The 20,309-nt window shown below is 49.5% G+C and overlaps 1 protein-coding gene across 1 annotated transcript; it reads right to left on the bottom strand.

Moving 5' to 3' along the window:
* Positions 1-900: 900 nt before the first annotated feature.
* Positions 901-14,008, bottom strand: CMPK2 (cytidine/uridine monophosphate kinase 2). The gene is made up of 5 exons (XM_030311709.1): positions 13,334-14,008; positions 11,618-11,732; positions 10,496-10,697; positions 4,427-4,660; positions 901-2,481 (listed from the first exon to the last, which is right to left on the bottom strand). Exons 1-5 carry the CDS (start codon positions 13,991-13,993, stop codon positions 2,364-2,366), a joined length of 1,329 nt encoding a protein of 442 aa, XP_030167569.1. The 5' UTR covers positions 13,994-14,008; the 3' UTR covers positions 901-2,363.
* Positions 14,009-20,309: the final 6,301 nt, after the last annotated feature.

Below are 20,309 nucleotides of genomic sequence, written 5' to 3'. Positions count from 1 at the left end.
CTGCCTGACGGCCCCGCCCTAAGTAGATGCCCTTTATGCCCTTTACGCATTCATACCCTCGTCCACATCTATTTTCAGGAATAAAGGCAGCCTCCGTTCAAGCCTCCTGTCATTGCCTCTGCACCTCCACAGTGTCACCCTTGTCCCTCGGTCCCAGGAAGGCTCACTGTCACCGCCGAATACCAGACAGCGTGAAGGGTCAGCGGAGGAAGCGACGCTCCATACGCCCCTCTGCTCACAGGCTCCTGGAAGACCTATACGTGCCCAGTTGGCCGCTCTAGCTGCAAGGAAGCCTTGGGAATGTACTCATAATTCTTGGCAGCCATGTGTCAAGTCAAAAATTCTATTACTGTGGAAGAAAGGGAGAATAAATACTTGGGACAACCAAAGGTCTATCACAAGACCAGAAGCGAAACCCAACTTGTCACGAAACCGAGCCAAGCGAATGATTCCTTGTCATCAAGTTTCTGGGTAGGAGGTGCTGTCCTGTCTCATGCCCACAAATCACACACCTATCGGTGCATGAAAGAACCGAAGTGTACAAAGAACGATTTCTTCTTCTTAATATCTGCAATGAAGAAAAGATTCTACTTTCCTGAAACAGCGTTTACAAGAAAGTGAACACACCCCCCTTCCTCTGAAATCACTTTGGCCAGAGATCCCACTTGGCCCACGAGTTCACACCTCCCCGCTTTGCTGACCAAAAGTTCCAGGAGGCCACACTGGAGGGACGCCTCAGAACAAACAACATATATGGGGGACACCACCATAAACTGGACACTCCCAACAACTTTATTCATTTGCGAGGTACAGAAGGCAGGCATGAAATGTTTGTTTTTCTAGACTGCCAACACAAGCTCTTCAAAATGTTCAGACTAAATAATACCAAGGACACAGATATCACATCTTACAGGAACCTAATGCTCTTTATTAGCTTTAAAAAATATTTTCAACAGAAACCCATTACATAGTTATATATGCAAATACATTATATAAAAATTACCTGGAATTCTTTTGAAAGACAGTATGATACAGTTATTAATATGAAATTTATTATCATTCAAGTCCCCACATAACCGGATAAGGCCTTGTCTAAGACTTAAATGTCTTGGCAAGAAGACATTCCCCCCAAAACAAGCTGCAAGCTTCATCTATCTTAGAACCAGAGGGATTTTAGGTAATCACCTGGTTCAGCCAACTCCTTAATACAAATAAAGGATGATTATCACTTTTCAGATCAAGTTACGTGGGCTATTGATGTTCAGCGACTCACCCAAGGCCACATAGCTATTAAATTTCCTCTTTCCTCAGCCATTTCTTTTTCCTAAGCAAACAGATCTCAAAGCTGATTTCATATGTAATCATAAGACATTCAAGTGCAAGATAATTTACTAAGAAACCCCATTCCAGGATCCACTGTGCTTATTTAGCAAGATAAATTAAATCTGTGTAATGAAAATACACAAGTACTGCCTTGAGCTTCTTGGCTTTGATTTTAATTAGTAAAGCATAGCCCCTCCACCGAGGAGAAACATGATGTAAATATCAACATAAATATATTGCTGCATTGGCTAAGTTTTAATGCATCTAGTTTAGTCCAAAACACTCATTATATCCAAAGCCGTGTTTTCAGAGGAAAGGAAAGGAACATAAATAAACAGAACATAATCCAAAGTGGGTTGGTATATTTGTATTGAGAGCATCTGGGTTGGCAGTCTCTATATTTGACTCTGACCACGAGGGGATCGTCTCAGGGGTTGTGAGACACAAATCAGATGCCTTCTTTGTAAGTGTCGCCTACCCACAAGGCGACCCTGTGGGCGTTGTCCTCAGACAGCCAGGACACGTGGACCCTTTCTTCAGGAGCATTTAGCTCTAGGATCAGGGCTGAGCCCCCCAATGACGGAGTGAGGCCATATTGGGAAGGAGGCAACTATGTCACATCAGGGTCTCATCAGTGACCCAGGAGGAGGTATGGGAGGGGCCGGAGGGGCTTCCGCCGATTTGGAAGATCTTCCTGGTTACTTCTGTATACCTCACGCTTTCTGGATAAGACAAAACTTGGAGGGATTTGGTAGGAACGTAGCTGAAAACGCGTTCCAGGAAAACGTTTGTTACACTTGAAGAAAGCAATCACTGATCTCTGGCTGGAACGTGACGGTCTCAACCTTGATGGGTCCTTTGGTCAGAAGGGAGTATAACGGTGTAGGTAAAATCGAAATGGTCTGGTCTTCGGCTTTCTAGCACACGCCATGGTCATGCAACAGAAATCTGGGAAAACCGTGTACCCCGCCGTGGGCCTAGATGTATCAAACGACGGCAAATCTGCCAAAATGCAGAATTACATTTTGGAGTAATTACAATTAGCTAAAATTATTTTGGATTATGCCTAAAACCGTCTGGAGGACTTCCTCTCTCGAGGGACTAGCATCAACCACGTGGCAGGCGGGGTCCTCCATCCGCTGATAGGACACTTCTACCCTGGGGACAGGCAGAAACGAAGAGTTGGCTTATTTTTTAACAAGGCTCTACACACAAATGCCACTTCCCCACCAGGATGCACGCAGCAAGGGCCCCATCTGATTTATCTCGCTGTTGCCCTCAGCCGCTAGCTTTGTCCGCAGGAGACGTGTGACACGTTTTGGTTAATAAATAACAAATTCAGAGTAACGTTTAGTAGCTAGCCTTTATGGCTACCTGTTTTCTTTTTTTTTTTTTTTTTAATTTTTTTTTCAACGTTTATTTTTTTTGGGACAGAGAGAGACAGAGCATGGACGGGGGAGGGGCAGAGAGAGAGGGAGACACAGAATCGGAAACAGGCTCCAGGCTCCGAGCCATCAGCCCAGAGCCCGACGCGGGGCTCGAACTCCCGGACCGCGAGATCGTGACCTGGCTGAAGTCGGACGCTTAACCGACTGCGCCACCCAGGCGCCCCATATGGCTACCTGTTTTCTATACTGGCATCAGCGTTCTACGTGCTTCTTCTGTTTTCATACTCAGGGTGACCTGAGGAAGGGAACCGTGTCACCCCCATTTCTGCAGAGAAAGTAGCAGGTTCCAAGAGGTGAACTAATTGGGCACACAGGAAATCGCTCCACAGTCTGTGCCCCGAAGGATTTCAGACAAGCCAGAGGCCCTCGGCACGGCCACTGTCTTCACAGACGAGTCTCTGAAAAATTCACCAGGTTGTTCCAGAACTCCTTCGGGTGTTAGCTAGCCTTGACGTGTAGGAATGACGGAGGCCGGTGGCGTTAGGGAAGCGTGACCGCATGTGGTTGTAACACGTGCTGTTTACTACTCACTAGCTCAGTGAACTCATCAAACTGCTTTCCCCTCCGCCTCGGTTTTCTCACCTGTAAAACGAGGGCTGAAATAATGCCTTCCCGGTGATGTGTCACGAGGCCTAATTGAATTAATACGAGTAAACTGCTTGACACGGTTTCTTTGCACACAGCCGAGTTGTTATTTAACTATTTATAACAGGGTTGTGTTATGACAGCGGTGCTATGATTGTTTATTCATTTTTTTTTTAATTTTTTTTTTCAACGTTTTTTATTTATTTTGGGACAGAGAGAGACAGAGCATGAACGGGGGAGGGGCAGAGAGGGAGGGAGACACAGAATCGGAAGCAGGCTCCAGGCTCTGAGCCATCAGCCCAGAGCCCGACGCGGGGCTCGAACTCACGGACCGCGAGATCGTGACCTGGCTGAAGTCGGACGCTCAACCGACTGCGCCACCCAGGCGCCCCTATGATTGTTTATTTATATAAACTACCCGGCTTTGGCTTTTCAAACCAGTCCTACAGAACGGATTCAACCTCGGCTCTGAAACAGTGAGGCTCTGGTCCAGGGTCTCCAGCTACCGTCCCACAGCTCTCTCATGAAAACAAAAGCACTGCCTTTAAAATCAAAAAAGATCCTGATTTTAATCCCAGGTTTCCTACACGGTAGCTATGCAAATCCAGACAAGTCACTTCATCCTTGGAGCCTCAGTTTTGTAAACCGTAAAAGACGGCTGACGTCGCCCTCGTGCGCATCAGAGAGCATCTGGACCCAGATGCCTGACACACAGGAAGCACCTTCTAAGGAAAAGTCACAGTGAGGTCATCGGACAGCGCTCTGTGCCCGTTCTATTAGGACTGGGGAACCACGGCCCAGAAACGTGTATTGTCTTCCCCGGGTTCACGCTGTTCCTGGCACAGCCAGGACTGGAAGGAAGCCCCGATGCCCTGTGGCCGTGCGTGTCACCAATGCTGTGGCCGTGTGGGAACTGCACCATCAGAAGGAGCTGAACTACCGTGGGGGATGCTGCCTCTCGGGTTTGAACAACGAGAACAACGTCATTTCCTCCACATTCCTAAAGCCGGCGCCCATCCCGGCTCTCCGCCACGGCCAGGAACCCCTGCCGTTCGCACCGGGACACCTACTTTTGACGAAACATGCTGTCGGCCTCCAGTTCAGCTTCCTCTCTGGTCCGCTCCACGCCCCGGCCCTCAATTCTCTGCATCCTCTTCTTGGGGCTCACTGTGAGCAGCAGGACCAGGTCGGGTCTGAGCAGGTCCCTGGGCCACTGGTATATAGGGTGATGGGCCGGGGGCAGGTACTGGAGCCCCCCGGTCACCTCGGTGGCGATGGCGTAGGTGGCCGTGCTGTGCCAGTACCTGGGAAGGAGAGGACGAGTGAGATCTCCATCTGCAGAGGCCAAGGTCAAGGTGCACCTGAAAACGTGCTGCGCGAGAGGCTGAAGCCAGCACGGCTCTGCTCAAGTTTTCCCTGCATGGCGATTTGTTCAATAAATAAAACTCAATCTGGGGGCGCCTGGGCGGCTCAGTCGGTTGAGCGTCCGACTTCGGCTCAGGTCATGATCTCGCGGTCCGTGAGTTTGAGCCCCGCGTCGGGCTCCGTGCTGACAGCTCGGAGCCTGGAGCCCGCTTCAGATTCTGTGTCTCCTTCTCTCTCTGCCCCTCCCCGACTTGTGCTCTGTCTCTCTCTATCAAAAATAAATAAATGTTAAAAAAAAAAAAAAAAGAACATCTGTTCCAAAACGCCCAATGGCTTTCCACTGCCTGCCGGAAACGTCCAGCCTCATGAAGACACAGTTAGAGTGTGCGTCCAGGCACACGGCTCCACACGGGCCTGTCTTCACACTTTCCTCCAGCGGGAGTGAGGCTCTCAGTCAGCAAAACTCCTACTCTGCCTGCACAGTCCCACTCAGACGGAGCCCCACGGAGAGCTCACTGTTTTCTCCTCTGGGCTCCCAATGCCCTTCACGCCCGACTCTACGGAAGAACTTCTCACGGTAAAGAAAAGCAAGTTGTTTATAGGCATGACCTCTTCGGGCTCCTCCGTTAGAAAATTTCTTGTTTAGTCACTCCCGCCTTCCAAAACCTGAAACCAGCGTGTGGCACACAGTAGGTACACAATAAATGTTCTCTGGGTGTGCGTATGACTAAATTGGAATCATTTCATTAATTGGCATAGCTTATTATAATCTTGACCTGCTCATGTCATATTCCAATTTTAAGAGGCTACGAAACTCCAAGTTCAATATCAAAGGACTCTCATCACAGATATTTATGAAACAGTTACAAACATTCCAGGGTGGAGAAGGACCCAGGGCCCCATCCTTGTGTGTATTTTCAACTTACTAACTTCAATGTTTTAACATCCTAAATTCTTCACCATTGGAGACTTGAACTACTTTTCCCAGTGAAAAGGACGGACTGGCATCTACCAAACGAATTCACAGTGTTATCTGAGCTGTGTGTTAATCTACCTTCTGCCACCTACTTGCTCTTCGGACACAGGTAACTCATTTAAGCCAACATAGTCTCAATTTCGTCATCGGGAAAATGAAAAGCATGCAAAACCCCGTTTCTCTTCCACAGTTGCCGCAAACATAGACCGTATCTGTGTATCACACTGTCATTATAAGAAAACACCAAAATAAATAAATTAATTAATTTAATTAAGTTAAAAAGAAAACACCAAATGTTGGGCGCCTGAGTGGCTCAGTCGGTTAAGCGTCCGACTTCGGCTCAGGTCATATCTCGAGGTCCATGAGTTCGAGCCCCTTGTCGGGCTCTGTGCTGACAGCTCAGAGCCTGGAGCCTGTTTCAGATTCTGTGTCTCCCTCTCTCTCTCTGCCCCTTCCCTGCTCGCACTCTGTCTCTGTCTCTCAAAAATGAATGAACGTTAAAAAAAATTTTTTTAAAAAGAAAATCCCTAATGTTTAGCGGATACCGCTTATAACTAAAGCTGCATTTTCAAATGATGGTGATACAAACGGTACTGAAAAGGAGACACAAATAAAAATTAACTTGGGAGGTGAGCAATTCTCACACCATCCATCCTTCGAAGCCCTCATCCACCTCCAGAAGTGGCCACCGTATCGGCCAGCTCCTTGAGTCCTGCCCGGAAGCATTTCTCTGTGCCGCGTCCCTGAGTCACCATTTCCAAGCGTGTGCTTTCACCTTCTCTCTCAGATGCATCTCGTCTCCCAAGCAGAATAAATCCATGAAGGGTCCAGGTTTTCTGTTTCTTGGCAGCCAGACTACAATTTATTCTGCTTTTTTGCACATGTTCCGTGTTCACTGAATTAAATACTCAGCTATGAATACAGAGGCTGATATCATCTTAATTTTAAAAGCCTTCCTTTTGTAGAAAAACCATCAGCAAAAATAGACTTTTAAAGGTAATGAGGGTGATTAAGTTGCCAACCTTAACCACAGTCACCATCAAAAACTACTCTGTCTCCCTCGTTTTTTTCAGCTAGATGAGGGTATAGTCTAAAATGGATTTCATTAAAATCTTTACACATGAACAAAGCCCACCCAGACAACAAATAACTGCTCTTTTCTTCCCGTCTGACAAGGTGATACAGTATCTCTTTAAAGAGCAAAATTGCCGACGATTCGCAGACACAAAGAAGGAAAATCAAGGTAAAAATGGAAGCCCGGTTTTCTATAGCTAGAGCTCTCTCACTGACAACGCCGTGGCTCATTTCAAATAATCACACCCTCTGGCCATCAATTTCAGACTCTCCGCTAGTTAGTATTTTCCATTCTGCCTTCAGGGAAACCACATGGGTTCAAATCAGATGCAATTTGTCCACACGTTATACACAGCTTCTATAATAACGCTTTGTATCTTCATAGCGATTTGCTATTTTGAAGCACTTCTCCCTGTATCAACTCAATGGCTATTCATCACCAGTCCTAATGGTAGGTGGGGAAGCGAGGAGGGCTCCCTCCCTTTAACGGATTAGGAAGCCGGGAGCGGAGGGGATCGGCATCCACCTACACACAGAAGCCAGCGCAGCTTCAGCACTTGGGACATCGGAGGAAACAATGCGCCTCATCGAGTCGCACCATATGAGGAGAAGTTCAGGCTTTTCTCATTGAAAAAGGACACTGCATGAAAACAAAAAAAAATCTCAAATATGGCAGATTCCCTTACTAATAACGGGGCAAAAACATCCCCCAAAGAAGTCCCACAAAGGAATGCAGTTTCTCACCCTTCTTGCCAACCCTCAACCTCTTGAAATAACCACCTTGCCATCCCCGAAGTTAAAACTACCTCCCGGCATGGTCGCTCCAACGAGAGTACCCGGCTTCTAACTCATTTTCACTGTTTTCCTCTCGCCCAGCAACCCACCACCTCAGGCCTTATTTCCTGCACACGCTCAGAACCGCCTTTCCGTGGGGTGTTGCAGAGCTACAGAAAAGCCTGTACAGGAAAGTACAGGGGAAGGTATTTCAAGAAAGGGGTAGAAGTTTCCAGATGTGGCAAACCAGCTTGAACAAGGGGAAAGCCTAGCATAAAAGGCTGGCGATGCTAAGTGTTGACCAGGATGCGAGTCAAAGGGAATTCTCAAACACTGCTGGTGGGGGGTGGGGGTGGCTGTGAGTTGTTTCAACCACTTCAAAAAACTTTCTGGAATATTTGCTGAAGTTGAACACACGTGAACCCCCACGCCCCTGCAGCTCCGCTCCCGGGCATCTCTGCACCAGAACCGCAGATATACAGGCACCAGAGTTACGTAAAAAATGTCCACAGCAAGGGGCATCTGGGTGGCTCTGTCGGTTAGGCGGTCGGCTCTTGATCTCGGCTCAGGCCACGATCTCGTAGTTCGTGGGTTCGAGCCCTGTGTTGAGCTCTCTGCACTGACAGTGTGCAGAGTCTGCTTGGGATCCCCGCTCCCCCTCTGGCTCTCTGCCCCTCCCCCATGCACACACACTCTCTCCCTCTCTCAAAAAAAAAAAAATAGTAATAAAATAAAACAAAAACGTTAAAACGTGTTCACAGCAGCAAGGGGAGTATCATACGCGGCATGAAGGCCGTCAGACGCAAAGAGCAGTAATGCACACCTCTGTGGACAAGCAGTTCAAAAACAGAAGGAACAAGTCCACGGTGATGGAGGTCAGGGCAGCAGTTACCACGGGGGGGGGGGGGGGCGGGAGGGGAGAACGGACGGTGACCGGGTAGGAGAAGGAGGTGGCTTTATGGGGGATGGTGAGGTCCTAAGTCCGGACACGGGTGCGGGCTATACTTGGGTGTGTTCCCTACTTGAAATTCCTTGAGATTTACAGTTATGATTCCTGCTTTTTCCTGAACTCCTGTCATACTTTCAATGCGGTTCTTATCTTTCCAAAAATAAGCAAAATTGCACAAAGGGCAACAAACATTCACAGGATGCGAAGCAGTAACGTAAACACAGCTCACGACCTTTTGTGCTTTTTATCGACCGTGCGTCTCTTTCCCTAGCCCTCTCCTGAATTTGCTCAATAACCTTCCATCCCTCCGTACTCTACAGTTTGTCTTAATTTGCATGTATTCTACTGAACGCCCGTCTGCAACTCGATTTTTTCAGATTACGGTTTTGTAATTTCTGCACAGGGATACACTGCACTGGTCTGTGTGGCCGAATGGGGCCCCATTTTACAAATACGCTGGCATTTATGCACCCTTTCTTCTACTGATGGGCTTTGGTTTTTCACATTTTTCAGTATCTGAACACAGCTGAAGGCATCTCAGTTTCTTCAGGCGGTGAAGCGCTCTCCACTCTGTTGTGTCTCCACGAACTGCTCTCCTAGCCCTCCACCCCCACCAGCACCCTGGAGGGCGTCAATCCGTGCACGTGATCGCCAGCTCTGAGCTCTGGGCATTAGGGCATTTTAACTGGTTCTCAGCAACCTGATGAGAGCAAGCTGCGATCTCATCGCGACTGCAATTTCCGTACCACCGAGTCCCGGTGATTTAAAGCCTAGGATAACTTGCTTTCATCCATTTGTGTGGTATATTGAGCTATTTCTTACGTATGGAATTGGAAACACACAAATCAGTTTACATCACTTCATTATCTGAAACCTTCCAATGGCTCCCCTCGGCGCTCAGAATAAAACCCACTCTCTCTCAGCCTACGGGCCCTTCTCCTCTACCCTCTGCCTCTCTCTCTCTCTCTGCTCATTCACCCAGAAAGCAGCCCCTGGTCCACTATGTGCTCATTACACTGGCCTGTTTCTAGTCCTGGATTATGTCAACTTCTGTCTGTAGGCTTTGCTCTTACTGACTCTGCTGACCGTAACGCTGTTACTCCACAGTTTTCATTTCCACCTCTTCTGGGGCATTGAGAGCTCAGATCAATGTTACCCCCTTATACAGGCCTTCCTCAGCCGTACCCACTTCGCTTTACCCTCTTCGGAGTATTTATCACTCTCTGATAGTATCCCAGTTCTTTATGCACTTGACCATCAACTTCTCCTGCAACAGTATGTCTGCTCCACGCAAGCAGGGCATCGTCTAGCTCACGGACCGCCGAATCCCCTAAATTGAGAGCCATCTTTGGCACGTAGGAGATGCCCAATCAGTGTTTTACAAATAAGCCGGTGAACAAATGAACCACTGAAAGCATCAACTTCTAAAAGCACAGCCTTTGGCCAATATCCTCATACACCATTTCTAGCTTAGTCACTTGGCAGGTCACTTAACCTTTTTTTTTTTTTTTTTAATGTTTATTTTTGAGAGAGAGAGAGAGAGAGAGAGACAGAGCATGAGCGGGGGAGGGGCAGAGAGTGGGGAGACACAAAATCCAAAGCAGGCTCCAGGCTCTGAGCCGTCAGCACAGAGCCCGACGCGGGGCTCGAGCTCACAAGCCGTTGAGATCACAGCCTGAGCCGAAGTTGGACGCTCAACCCCTGAGCTCCCTAGGCGCCCCGACCTTTCCAAGACCTATGTTTCTCATCAGTAAATTGGGGATAACACGTAGTATCCACTAACCATGCATAATTGTTCCAGATAACGAACAATGGTATGCATGCTCTTAGCGAAATGCCAGCCTGTGACGTAGGTGATTAATAAAGCATAGGCATTCTTCCTATTCTTATCATCATGCGGTTTGACTTAACATACGCAGTTGAATACATGCATGTGCAGGTACACACACACACTTACAATGTTGGGGAACAAAATGCCAAACTCAGGATCTTCATACCTACCTGTCTATAATCACAGGAGATTTTGTAGATTCTTTGGCTATTTCAGAAGCCACAATATAATTGCCCAAAGAATAAAAAGCTCTCCTAATGATAGTTGGCTCATCATCAAAGATTTTCCTCCACTGGCTGATGCAAGCAGGTGGCGACTTTAAGAGGACAGCCCCGAGTGTGTCTGAAACTGACTGGGTCACAGTGGTTTTACCTGCGGGCCAGATACAAACACAGGGCTTCATTACCATGGCCACGGTATCACTCCCAAACTGCTCAGATGAACTCAGAGCAAAGACACTCTTTCCACCTGTAAACCAGTGTAGCTCATTACCTACCAAGATTATTTAAAAAAAAAAAAAAAAAAAGATGCAGACCTTCAGGAACCTGGGTTTGCTCAGTGTGGTATCAGAACACTTGAAAGACATCACAAAGTAATGATAAACTCTGGCAGAGACCTCCGGGCCCTGGGATAACCTCCTTGCTCCCTCACACTCTCTGCACCCGGGAAGCCCCGCCTCACACTGAACCACGTGACTTCAGCCCAGGCTCCACCTTGTCCTTGGCTGTTCTCCCGCCGCCCTTACAGCCTTACTTCTCCTACTTTTGTGTTTTGGGCCAAGTGTGGGTATGTCCGTTGTACTCCGAGATCTCTGCCAGCTCCAACGCTTCTGCCCCCCACTTCCTAGTACTTCCAAAGGGTCCTCGGAATGGCCTGTGCTTCCCAAATGCCCCCAGGCTGGCTCAAGTCCCTTCTCTTCGGCCCATGCCGTTTCTTCCGCCCGGAGGACCGCTTCTGTCTTCCTCACCTGACCTGCTCTGATCCGCACTGAAAACAGTCCTCCGGGAGCCACCCCAACCACGCTCCGTCCCCCACTCGGAGGCTGCCTTAAGTGCCTTCTCGTGGTCGCCAGAGCACCTGAGGCTCAGCCCCTCCACCCCTCCCCTGACTTCCCACTCAAGGCCTTATTCACCTTTGCATCGCACGCCTGTCCCGCTCCGTGCGTGGCACACAGTAGACGCTGCCATGAAGCTTACGAGCTGAACTCTGTATAAAGTTGTACTTGTGAAGCCCTGTCTATTCCCACGAGAGATCAATGTCTCTCCTTGCCTGTAACCGAAAGGTAATATTACCTGTGGCATCCAGTCCTTCAAAAGCAATGACCGGGAACTTCCCTTTGTGGACTTGTTCCGGCAACTGGTCAACCAGGTCCAGCACTGCTTGGGCCTCAGGAATGAAGGGTATACACTGTAAAACAACGCGTGTGCAGCCGTAGTGAGGCAACGGGGCTTTTGCAATATCTGATTGCTGAGAACAAGACTGCCCAGTGCTAATAAGACATAAGTTGTGTTTCACACCACACCAAAATCATGCTGTTTTGAACCTGAGAGGGGCTGGGGCGCCTGGGTGGCTCGGTCAGTTAAGTGTCTGACTTCGGCTCAGGTGATGATCTTACCACTCCTGGAATATGGGTTCGAGCCCCACGTCGGGCTCTGTGCTGACAGCTCGGAGCCTGGAGCCTGCTTGGGATTCTGTGCCTCCCTCTCTCTGCCCTGCCCCAGATCGTGCTCTGTCTCTCTCTGTCTCTGTCAAAAATAAACATGTAAAAAGAAAAGCAATTTTGAACCTGAGAGGGGCTGAGTCCCTCCATTTTCTACTGAATAGCTCTGGCTCAAAAAGGCGACAGCGGCTGAGATCCCTCAGCCTTACGGGCCAGCTACCCCAGAGGAAGGAGAGGGAAGGCCACAACTGGGGGGGGGGGGGCCACAGGCCCCGCTTGGCACAGTATGTGGGATGTGGGAAACCAGCTAGGACTGTAGCTCCCGGAAGCAGTCAGCCGGTCCCTTCCTGCCCCCGCTACGAGGGGAGAAGACAGCCTTGCACTGCGGTCACCAGGGAGCAGCACAGGAGGTGCTGGGCATTCAAAGTTCTCGCCTCCGCTCTCCCGCTCTGTAGCGAGGCCCACACGTTTGTTTATGTACACGCTTGATCTCCTACGTGCTTCTCCAGGATTAACATGGCCAGCCTTCACAGTAACCCTGCGAGGGTGGCAGCATTATTATTCCCAACTACAGACTAAGGAAACTGAGGCAAGGAGGGTTTAAGAAACTGAAAGTGACACAGGTAACAAATGCCGGAGTTTGGACTTAAGCCCAGGAGACTGGTCCTCCCCTCTTCACCACTCCTTAATACTATCCCAAAAGCTTGCAGAAGGCACTGAATAAACTCCATTGCGCAGCCTCAGCAAGTCGAGTCTGGACACCCCAGACCCTGCCCAGGCTGCCCCGGGGAAAAAGATTCTCGGCGCTCCTTCGCAGAGCACCTGCTGTGTCCCAGATGTTTCCTTGTCCTAAACACCTCAAGGGGAGTGTTTCACAGACGAGACAGGAAAAAAGCAGACGGCCACAGATTCAGTCCGCGTTTCTCAAACCCCAAACCCTGGCCCTTTTCTCCCCAAAACTCATGCCCCGGCCTCCCAACAGTGTGACGGCTTCCCAGATGGCGTGACCCTCCCGGCACCCAGCGGCCTCTTTCCTCCTCCCGCAGAGCCTTCCCCGCGCATTCAGGGTAGGAACTCGAGCGCGGCCTCAGGACATCCATCACTGGCCGCCTCGGAGGGAAAAGTTCCAGTCGGCTGAGGATCCAGAAAAGAGCCGCAGCGTCTAAACCGGAGGCGGGCACTCAGGTTCACGGCCCGATCTGTCCAGGGACGTCAATCAGTTCCCCGCGGCAACAGCGCCCGGGCTGGATAGACCGGCCCCCCCCACCCCCACCCGAGAACCCACTCCTCCTTGTCTGGGGGGGGGGGGGGGTCCACCCCGAGTGCGATGAAGGGGCAGGCCTCTTACCGCCTCCAGAACGGCGCGGGCGGCCTCCCGGTGCGGGAAGACCCCGGAGCTGGGCAGGTCAGGCACCACCGGGTGCAGGGCGGGCTCCGGGGCGGCCAGGACGCGCTCGCGGGGGCCCACCTGCCGCCACTCCGCCCCGTCCCGCAGCTCCCACAGGCTCTGCCACACCTGCTGGCGCGCGTCGCCCACGAACTCGCCCAGGCGCGGGCCCCCCGGGGCGTCGCCGAGCAGCGAGAAGAGCGCGCGCCGGGTGTCGGGGCTGTCGCCGGGGTCGCGGAGCAGGAAGCCGCGCTGCACGCCGCCCGCCCCGCCGCCGGGGCCGTAGCACAGCAGCCGGCGCAGCTGGCACCGCCGCAGGGGGTCGCGGCGCAGCTGGTGCAGCAGGCGCTGGTGCAGCCGGGCCGCCCGCACCCGGGCCGCGCAGCCGCCGCCCGGCGCCTCGGGCACGCACAGCGAGTAGCTGCGGCCGGGCGGGCCCAGGAGCGCGGCCACGCGGGGGTCGAGGCGCGCGCCCGCGGCGTCCCCGCCGACGGCGAAGTGGGCCAGGCCGCAGCCCGGCAGCTCCAGCGCGAAGCGGCGCGGCGGCGCCATGGCCAGAGCGCGGGCCCCGCGGAGACGCGCGAGCGGCAGCGGGGCGCGCGGGCCGAGGGCGGAGGCCATGGCCCGTCCGGTCCCGCCCCCGCCGCGCCCGGGGCGCCCCCGCCACCGGGGAATCGAAAGCGAAGTGACCGGCGGGCGGGGCGCGGGGGAAGGGGTGGGGGAGGGGTGGGGCGGCCGCGGCCTCGGCCTCCTCCGCCCTCTCGCGGTCGCGCCCGGAACGGCGGCGGCGGGGAGGGGGCGGCCGCGGGTGGCGCGCACGGTCCCCACCGCCGGCTTCCACCCCGAGGGTACCCGGGGCCCGGCGCTGCGGGCGGGGAGGGGGCGGGGGCCCCAGGCCCTGCACTGCCGATGCCTCCGCTGTTGTTTACGTCCCGGGTGGGGTGTGTGTGCGCGCGTGTGTGTGCGCGCGCGCGCGTTAGAGAGGGAGAGAGAGAGATCGGGACTCTTCGCTGCTCCCCACCCTCATTGGCCCTTCAGTGCAGACTCCTTACCCACAGGCCGCTGGCTCAACCTCAGCCCTCCCGCTGACCGGCTCTTTGGCCCTCACTCCCACCCAAGTCCTAGCAGCTGCTCCCGACTGCCCAAACGGGGAGCGCTTTTCCCTCTTCTGGGACTTACCCCTCTCCTTTTGCTGACTCTCAAACCCGGTTGTCTCCCGATGTGCGCGTGGGCCAAACCAAAGGCCCGCATTCGGGTCCCAGTCGGTGGTGGTAGCAGCTATATCGGCCAGAAGTCCGCCGTCGACGGTATCGCTGCCCTTGTGCGGCAACTTTTACACGCCTGTTTGGACGTATCGTTGTGTGCTCACTGCTTAGCTGAGGATATCTTGGACGATGATGGTCAGGCCGACTGAAAACCAAAATCCTATGGGGAGGAGTCAAAAATTCACAACTGAGCTAAAGGTGGAAAACGTTGGCCGAACGGAGAGCAAATAAACTTTACGATTTAAGCAATTTGAATACAGCGCAGGTGCATGTGTAATCCCGAAGGGAATACAACTTGTTGACAAGCAGGAACTTTTAGACCTGAGGTTAAACTATGGGCTAATAGACCAGGGGCAGTGCAGCTCTTCGAGAACAGGATCATTCTTACTCTCTGTGAGCAATCTGACTTTGGGGCACTTAGCGGGCAGAAGTGTTTTCACGTGTATAATCAGCACACGGGAGACAGAAGAAGAAAACACCCATATTGCGTCCTCCCATGAGCCTCTCTTGACCCTTTTCGCGCGCCCCTTCCGCACTGCCTCTGTCCTTTCTTTGTTTTCCTCTCCGTTTCACCTACCTCCCCCCACCAAGAAGACAGTGAAATTAAAGACCTTGCACCCCCCCCCCGTGCTCAGTCAACCTTCATATCTGTTGACAATTGAAGATAGAATATTTTCACTCATAAAGGGAAAAAAAAATCTGTCAGATTTTTGAGCTCCAGTTTCAAATTCCTGTACAGAGAATCTGATGGTCCCAACTTAAGTGGATGTTTCGATGGAACAAACTACCCTTGTGGGTGGAGAGCAGAGAAGCTGGGAGCTGGAAAGATCCTTCAGTGAAGTCTTTCGGTGAATGGATAACACAGCTTCGTTCATTTAAAAAAGTCGTATTTTTCGGGGTGCCTGGGTGGCTCAGTCAGTTAAGCCTCCAACTTTGGCCCAGGTCATGATCTCGCAGTCCGTGAGTTGGAGCCCCACATCCGGCTCTGTGCTGACAGCCGGGAGTCTGTGTCTCCCTCTCTCTGCCCCTCCCCCATTCATGCTCTGTCTCTCTCTGTATCTCTCTGTCTCTCTGTCTCTCTCTCTCTCTCTCTCTCTGTCAAAAATAAATAAACATTTAGAAAAAAAATTTTTTTAAGTCATGGTTTTCAACACTTGGAGTATTAAATGGGAAAACTAAAGCTATCCTGGCCCCTCTGTTCATGGGAGGGGCAGGGAGCAGAAAGGAAGAATTAATAAATATAAATGCAGTAATTAATAAATAATAAATGAAAACACTAATATTTATTTTGGAAAGGAGATTGGTTTTGGAAAACCTGCTGAAGTAGATATACTTCTAGGTAGACTATTCAAATGGAGAAAAAGAAAGAAAATGCAATCAGCACAATAGGTATCCAAGAAAGGAAAAAGCCACAGATTGTGAAGGCCTCCAAAAACAGAGAATATTACATACAATTCTACATCAATACGTCTGAATGTCACAAAATAAACGGTGAAGTTGGAAACTAAGAATTGACAAAATAGATCCGGGAAGGAGTGATGATTCTGTAATCTAAACCCTGGGAAAGAAGGTAATGAAGGACCCCAAAGTAGACACATTTAGTAAGTAACTGCTTTATTAAGGAACAGGTAAACCCTCTAGTCCATAAGCCTTCTATTTCTCTTTCATAAAGTTCTTTTGGATGCATTTGTGAGCTTCCAATCTGAAAAATATTCTATTGTATTGTGGAGTTGATTTTCTCACTAATAGAGTTTATGTGCCATCCCATGAAGAAAGAGTCAACACAACTCACTCAGAGCATCTCTCCAGGGGAGACCGGAGCCACGATCGATCCTGGCCAAACCCTAGAAACGTGCCTTTCAGAAGGTTCTTTGTACCAATCATTGATGATTCTGTGTCTATACCAGAGCAATGCCACATCGGCCTGTCAGCACTGTTCTGCACACACCAAGGTTGGTGATGGGCGCCTCATTCACCATTGGGTTTCTTAGATTTGGTGACCATGGCCAGTCACAGGTGAATGCACCTACACGTCTAACCCTCCACATAAACCCAGACTCTGAGACTCAAGCAGGCTTCCCTGACCAACTAATTTGTACTTGTCCCTGTAGTGCACTGCTTGAGAGAAAGTCCATCCTAAGCAACTCAGGCCAAGGGCTCAGAAGCCTGTGCAGACCTCTCCAGACCCAGTCTGAGTTTTCATCTTCTTCCTGTTTTCACTCTGCATCCCTTCCCTGGAATAAACCCTAACAGGGAGTTAAACCTGCTCCTTAGTCGTATGAATCCTTTTAGCCAGTCCCCTCACACAAGACAGCTAAGTAAAAATTTCAAGGAACAATATCTTATTTTGAAGCACTTTAATAGTCCATTTCATTTCCTTAAATACTCACACGGATACACAAAACCACAGCTCTGCAAATTAATAAAATTCTACTCATTAAATCAATTAAGTTTCAACCAGTAAATGAGTGAACAAGAAAGCCAAAGAGTTAAAGATATGTACAATGTGTGTGACCAAGAAAGTTCATGATAAACAATGAATTTCTAAAAATCTGTACTAAAAATACAGAAAGTCCACTGTGGGGGCAGGGGAGGGTGGAATGCAGGAAGTCCAATACAAAAGTGGGCAAGGGACGTGAACAGGCACTTTACAAAAGAGATGGCTGATACACATATATAAGGGTGCTTAATATCACTAGTCATCAGAGAACTGGAAACTAAAAAGAGCTACCATTACATATCCACTGGGTGGCCAAATTAAACCAGACAAAACAAAAATCTTACAGTGAAAGTGCCAAATGAGAAGGAAGATGTGGAGCAGCTAGAACTCTTACAGTATTCCGGTGGGAATGTAAACTGGTTCAAGCGCTCTGGAAAGCTCTTTGCAGATATGTGCTCAAGGGGAGCACACATACACCACATGAGGCAATGAGTCCGTTCCTGGGTATATACCCAACATAAACGCACATGTATATGTTGACCAAAAGGCATATACAAGAATATTCATGGTGTGATAGCAAAATATTCCAAACGTTCATCATAATAAAATAAGGGGCGCCTGGGTGGCTCAGTCGGTTAAGCGTCCGACTTCAGCTCAGGTCACGATCTCGCGGCCTGTAAGTTCGAGCCCCACGTCGGGCTCTGGGCTGATGGCTCAGGGCCTGGAGCCTGTTTCAGATTCTGTGTCTCCCTCTCTCTCTGCCCTCCCCTACTCATGCTCTCTCTCTGTCTCAAAAATAAATAAACGTTAAAAAAAATTTTTTTAAATAATAATTAAATGAATTGTGGTATATTCAAACAATAGAATCAATAAATGCTAGCTAGGAAAATGAACAATCTACTGCTAAACACAGCAACATGGATAAGTCTACAAACAGCATTGAGTGAGAAAGTCCTGACAGAAAGCGGGCATGTTGTGATTCCATCCACATGAACTTTAACAGCGGCAAACCTAGAGTACGGTTTCTAGAAAACAGGACAGGGTTATCTTTGGGGCAGAGGTAGGGTTCAGGGCCTGAGGGAAGGTCTTGGAGGCTTCTTGGCAAAGTTCTATTTCTTGATCAAGATGCTCATTACATACATGTGTTCAGTCTACCAGAGAGTCATCGTGCTGTGCATTTACAAATTGTGTACCTTTTGATGTATGGGATGCATAGTAGTTGATGGGTAGTCCTGACGTATGGTATGCGTGAGAAAAAGACTTACCACAGAGATGTTAGGATGTCTGCAAATAACTGAACGGATTCTACGTTCGGCTGATGTGTTGCAGCCGCTGTTGGGACATCCCTGCAGGAAACGGTACACATCAGGGAGCATGGAGTACGTTACAGATGTTCAGGTGTTTAGGAAAAAAAGTCCCTGGCTACAGAAAAATGACGATGACATTTGACTGTTTTCCAGTTGCGTGTGGATGCCTTTAGAGATGGCCAACTCCCACTAGAGAGCCAAAACGGGCCTGCCTTGTGCTTCCCCCAGCCCACCCCCATCTTGAGCAGTTAGAGGAAGAAATCCCTCCCTGGCTTGTGCAGGCCCTGACTTTGAATAAGAAAGTCTACCGCTCCTGAACCTTACTCTTAAATGGGTGGGAAAAGACAGGTTGGAAGGAATAGGACATATGTTCAAGGAATACCATAAGGACTTGACTTTTGTGAGTTCTCTGCTGGAAAAACTTGGGCTTATTTATCTGATTTGTATTTTATTCACATTTACCAAGTTTTTCTCTGAAAAGTAGGAGGCTCTCAATAAACACCTGTTGAAGCAAAGAAGAAAGGAAGGAAAGAGAGAATGCCTGGAGGGAGGAAGGAAGGAAGGAAGGAAGGAAGGAAGGAAGGAAGGAACAAATGAATGCATAAAAGAAACTGGCCTGCTTAGAACAGATTTAGGAAAAACTAAACTAACGTGCTGATAATTATCATTGAGCGGGTTTCCAGGTGTTACATCCCAGTTCAAACACTCCCTGCGTGTCATGAGCTTCTCCAGCCGTAAAATAAGTAAGTGCATGCAAAGTGTAGGCCGGGGCCTGGTGCACAACGCTATATGGTATGCTAGATATGGTTAATTTATCACGCAAGCACTACTCTCGGTGCTGAATATACATTTGAATCCTTAAAATGCCCTGTGTGAGTGTGACATTACCATCCATATTTCCAGATGTGTTAACAAGATCAGGCAGATGAAGAAATTTACGCCAAATGAAACACTCTTGGCCGAATTAGGATTCAGACCTTAAAAGGTCTGGTTTGAAAAGCCTACATGGTCACCCTCTGTGCCTTACCTGATACTCAATTTGAAATGTAAACCGATTTGGTTTTCATTTCTTCAAACACATGTGATCCGGGGGAAAAAAAAAGTATTTCCTGATTGAGCCACACGACAGTGAGATTTTACAATGCTTTGGGCTAAGATTTCAAGCACTTGCGTTATATCCATTAGTGTGTAACCAGAAATCATTACACACAGGCTTGCTATTTTGCTGAATTTGCTTTCAGTTTTCTTTCCAAGTAAAGTGAAAGTCATCTTTGTTTCTATTTAGAACACAACACCGCCAGAATAACAATAGCCAACCCCAAGTGATCACGTGCCACTTTCCAGACACCGTCCCAGTTGACGTGATCCACAGAAATGAGAACTTTCAGTCTTCACACACAAAAAAAGCTGCATGAGCTATCTGGACCTACAGATGAGGTAACGGAGATCCAGAGAAATAAAGCAACTTACCAAAGCCCCAGAGCCAGTACGTGACGAGCTCGGTTTGTGGCTCCAGAAGCTTACCTACCAGGACTGTCCCAACTTTCCATGAGCTTCAGGAAAACTTAAGACCACCTGCTCGAACCACAGTCCCTGAGTTCGAGCCCCGTGTCAGGGTCTGTGATGACAGCTTGGAGCCTGCTTCAGATTCTGTGTCTCCCTCTCTCTGACCCTCCCCCGTTCATGCTCTGTCTCTCTCTGCCTCAAAAGTAAACATTAAAAAGAATTTTTAAGACAATTCTGATTAAAGACAGCTAAAGCAAAAAAAAAGGTTCAGCACAAAATTCGACAATGCTCTCTAGGAAACTGAAAATCAGGAAGAAACTGCTGTAATTCTTGACAATGAACAAGAACCTTAGCAAAGCTTCTGATTTTCCTATGGTCTTTTGAATGTAGAATAGAAATGGGGCGCCCAGGTGGCTCAG

The sequence above is a fragment of the Lynx canadensis genome, chromosome A3, assembly GCF_007474595.2.
Source record: "Lynx canadensis isolate LIC74 chromosome A3, mLynCan4.pri.v2, whole genome shotgun sequence".
Lineage (NCBI taxonomy): Eukaryota > Metazoa > Chordata > Mammalia > Carnivora > Felidae > Lynx > Lynx canadensis.
This window is presented reverse-complemented; position numbering and strand designations above follow the sequence as displayed.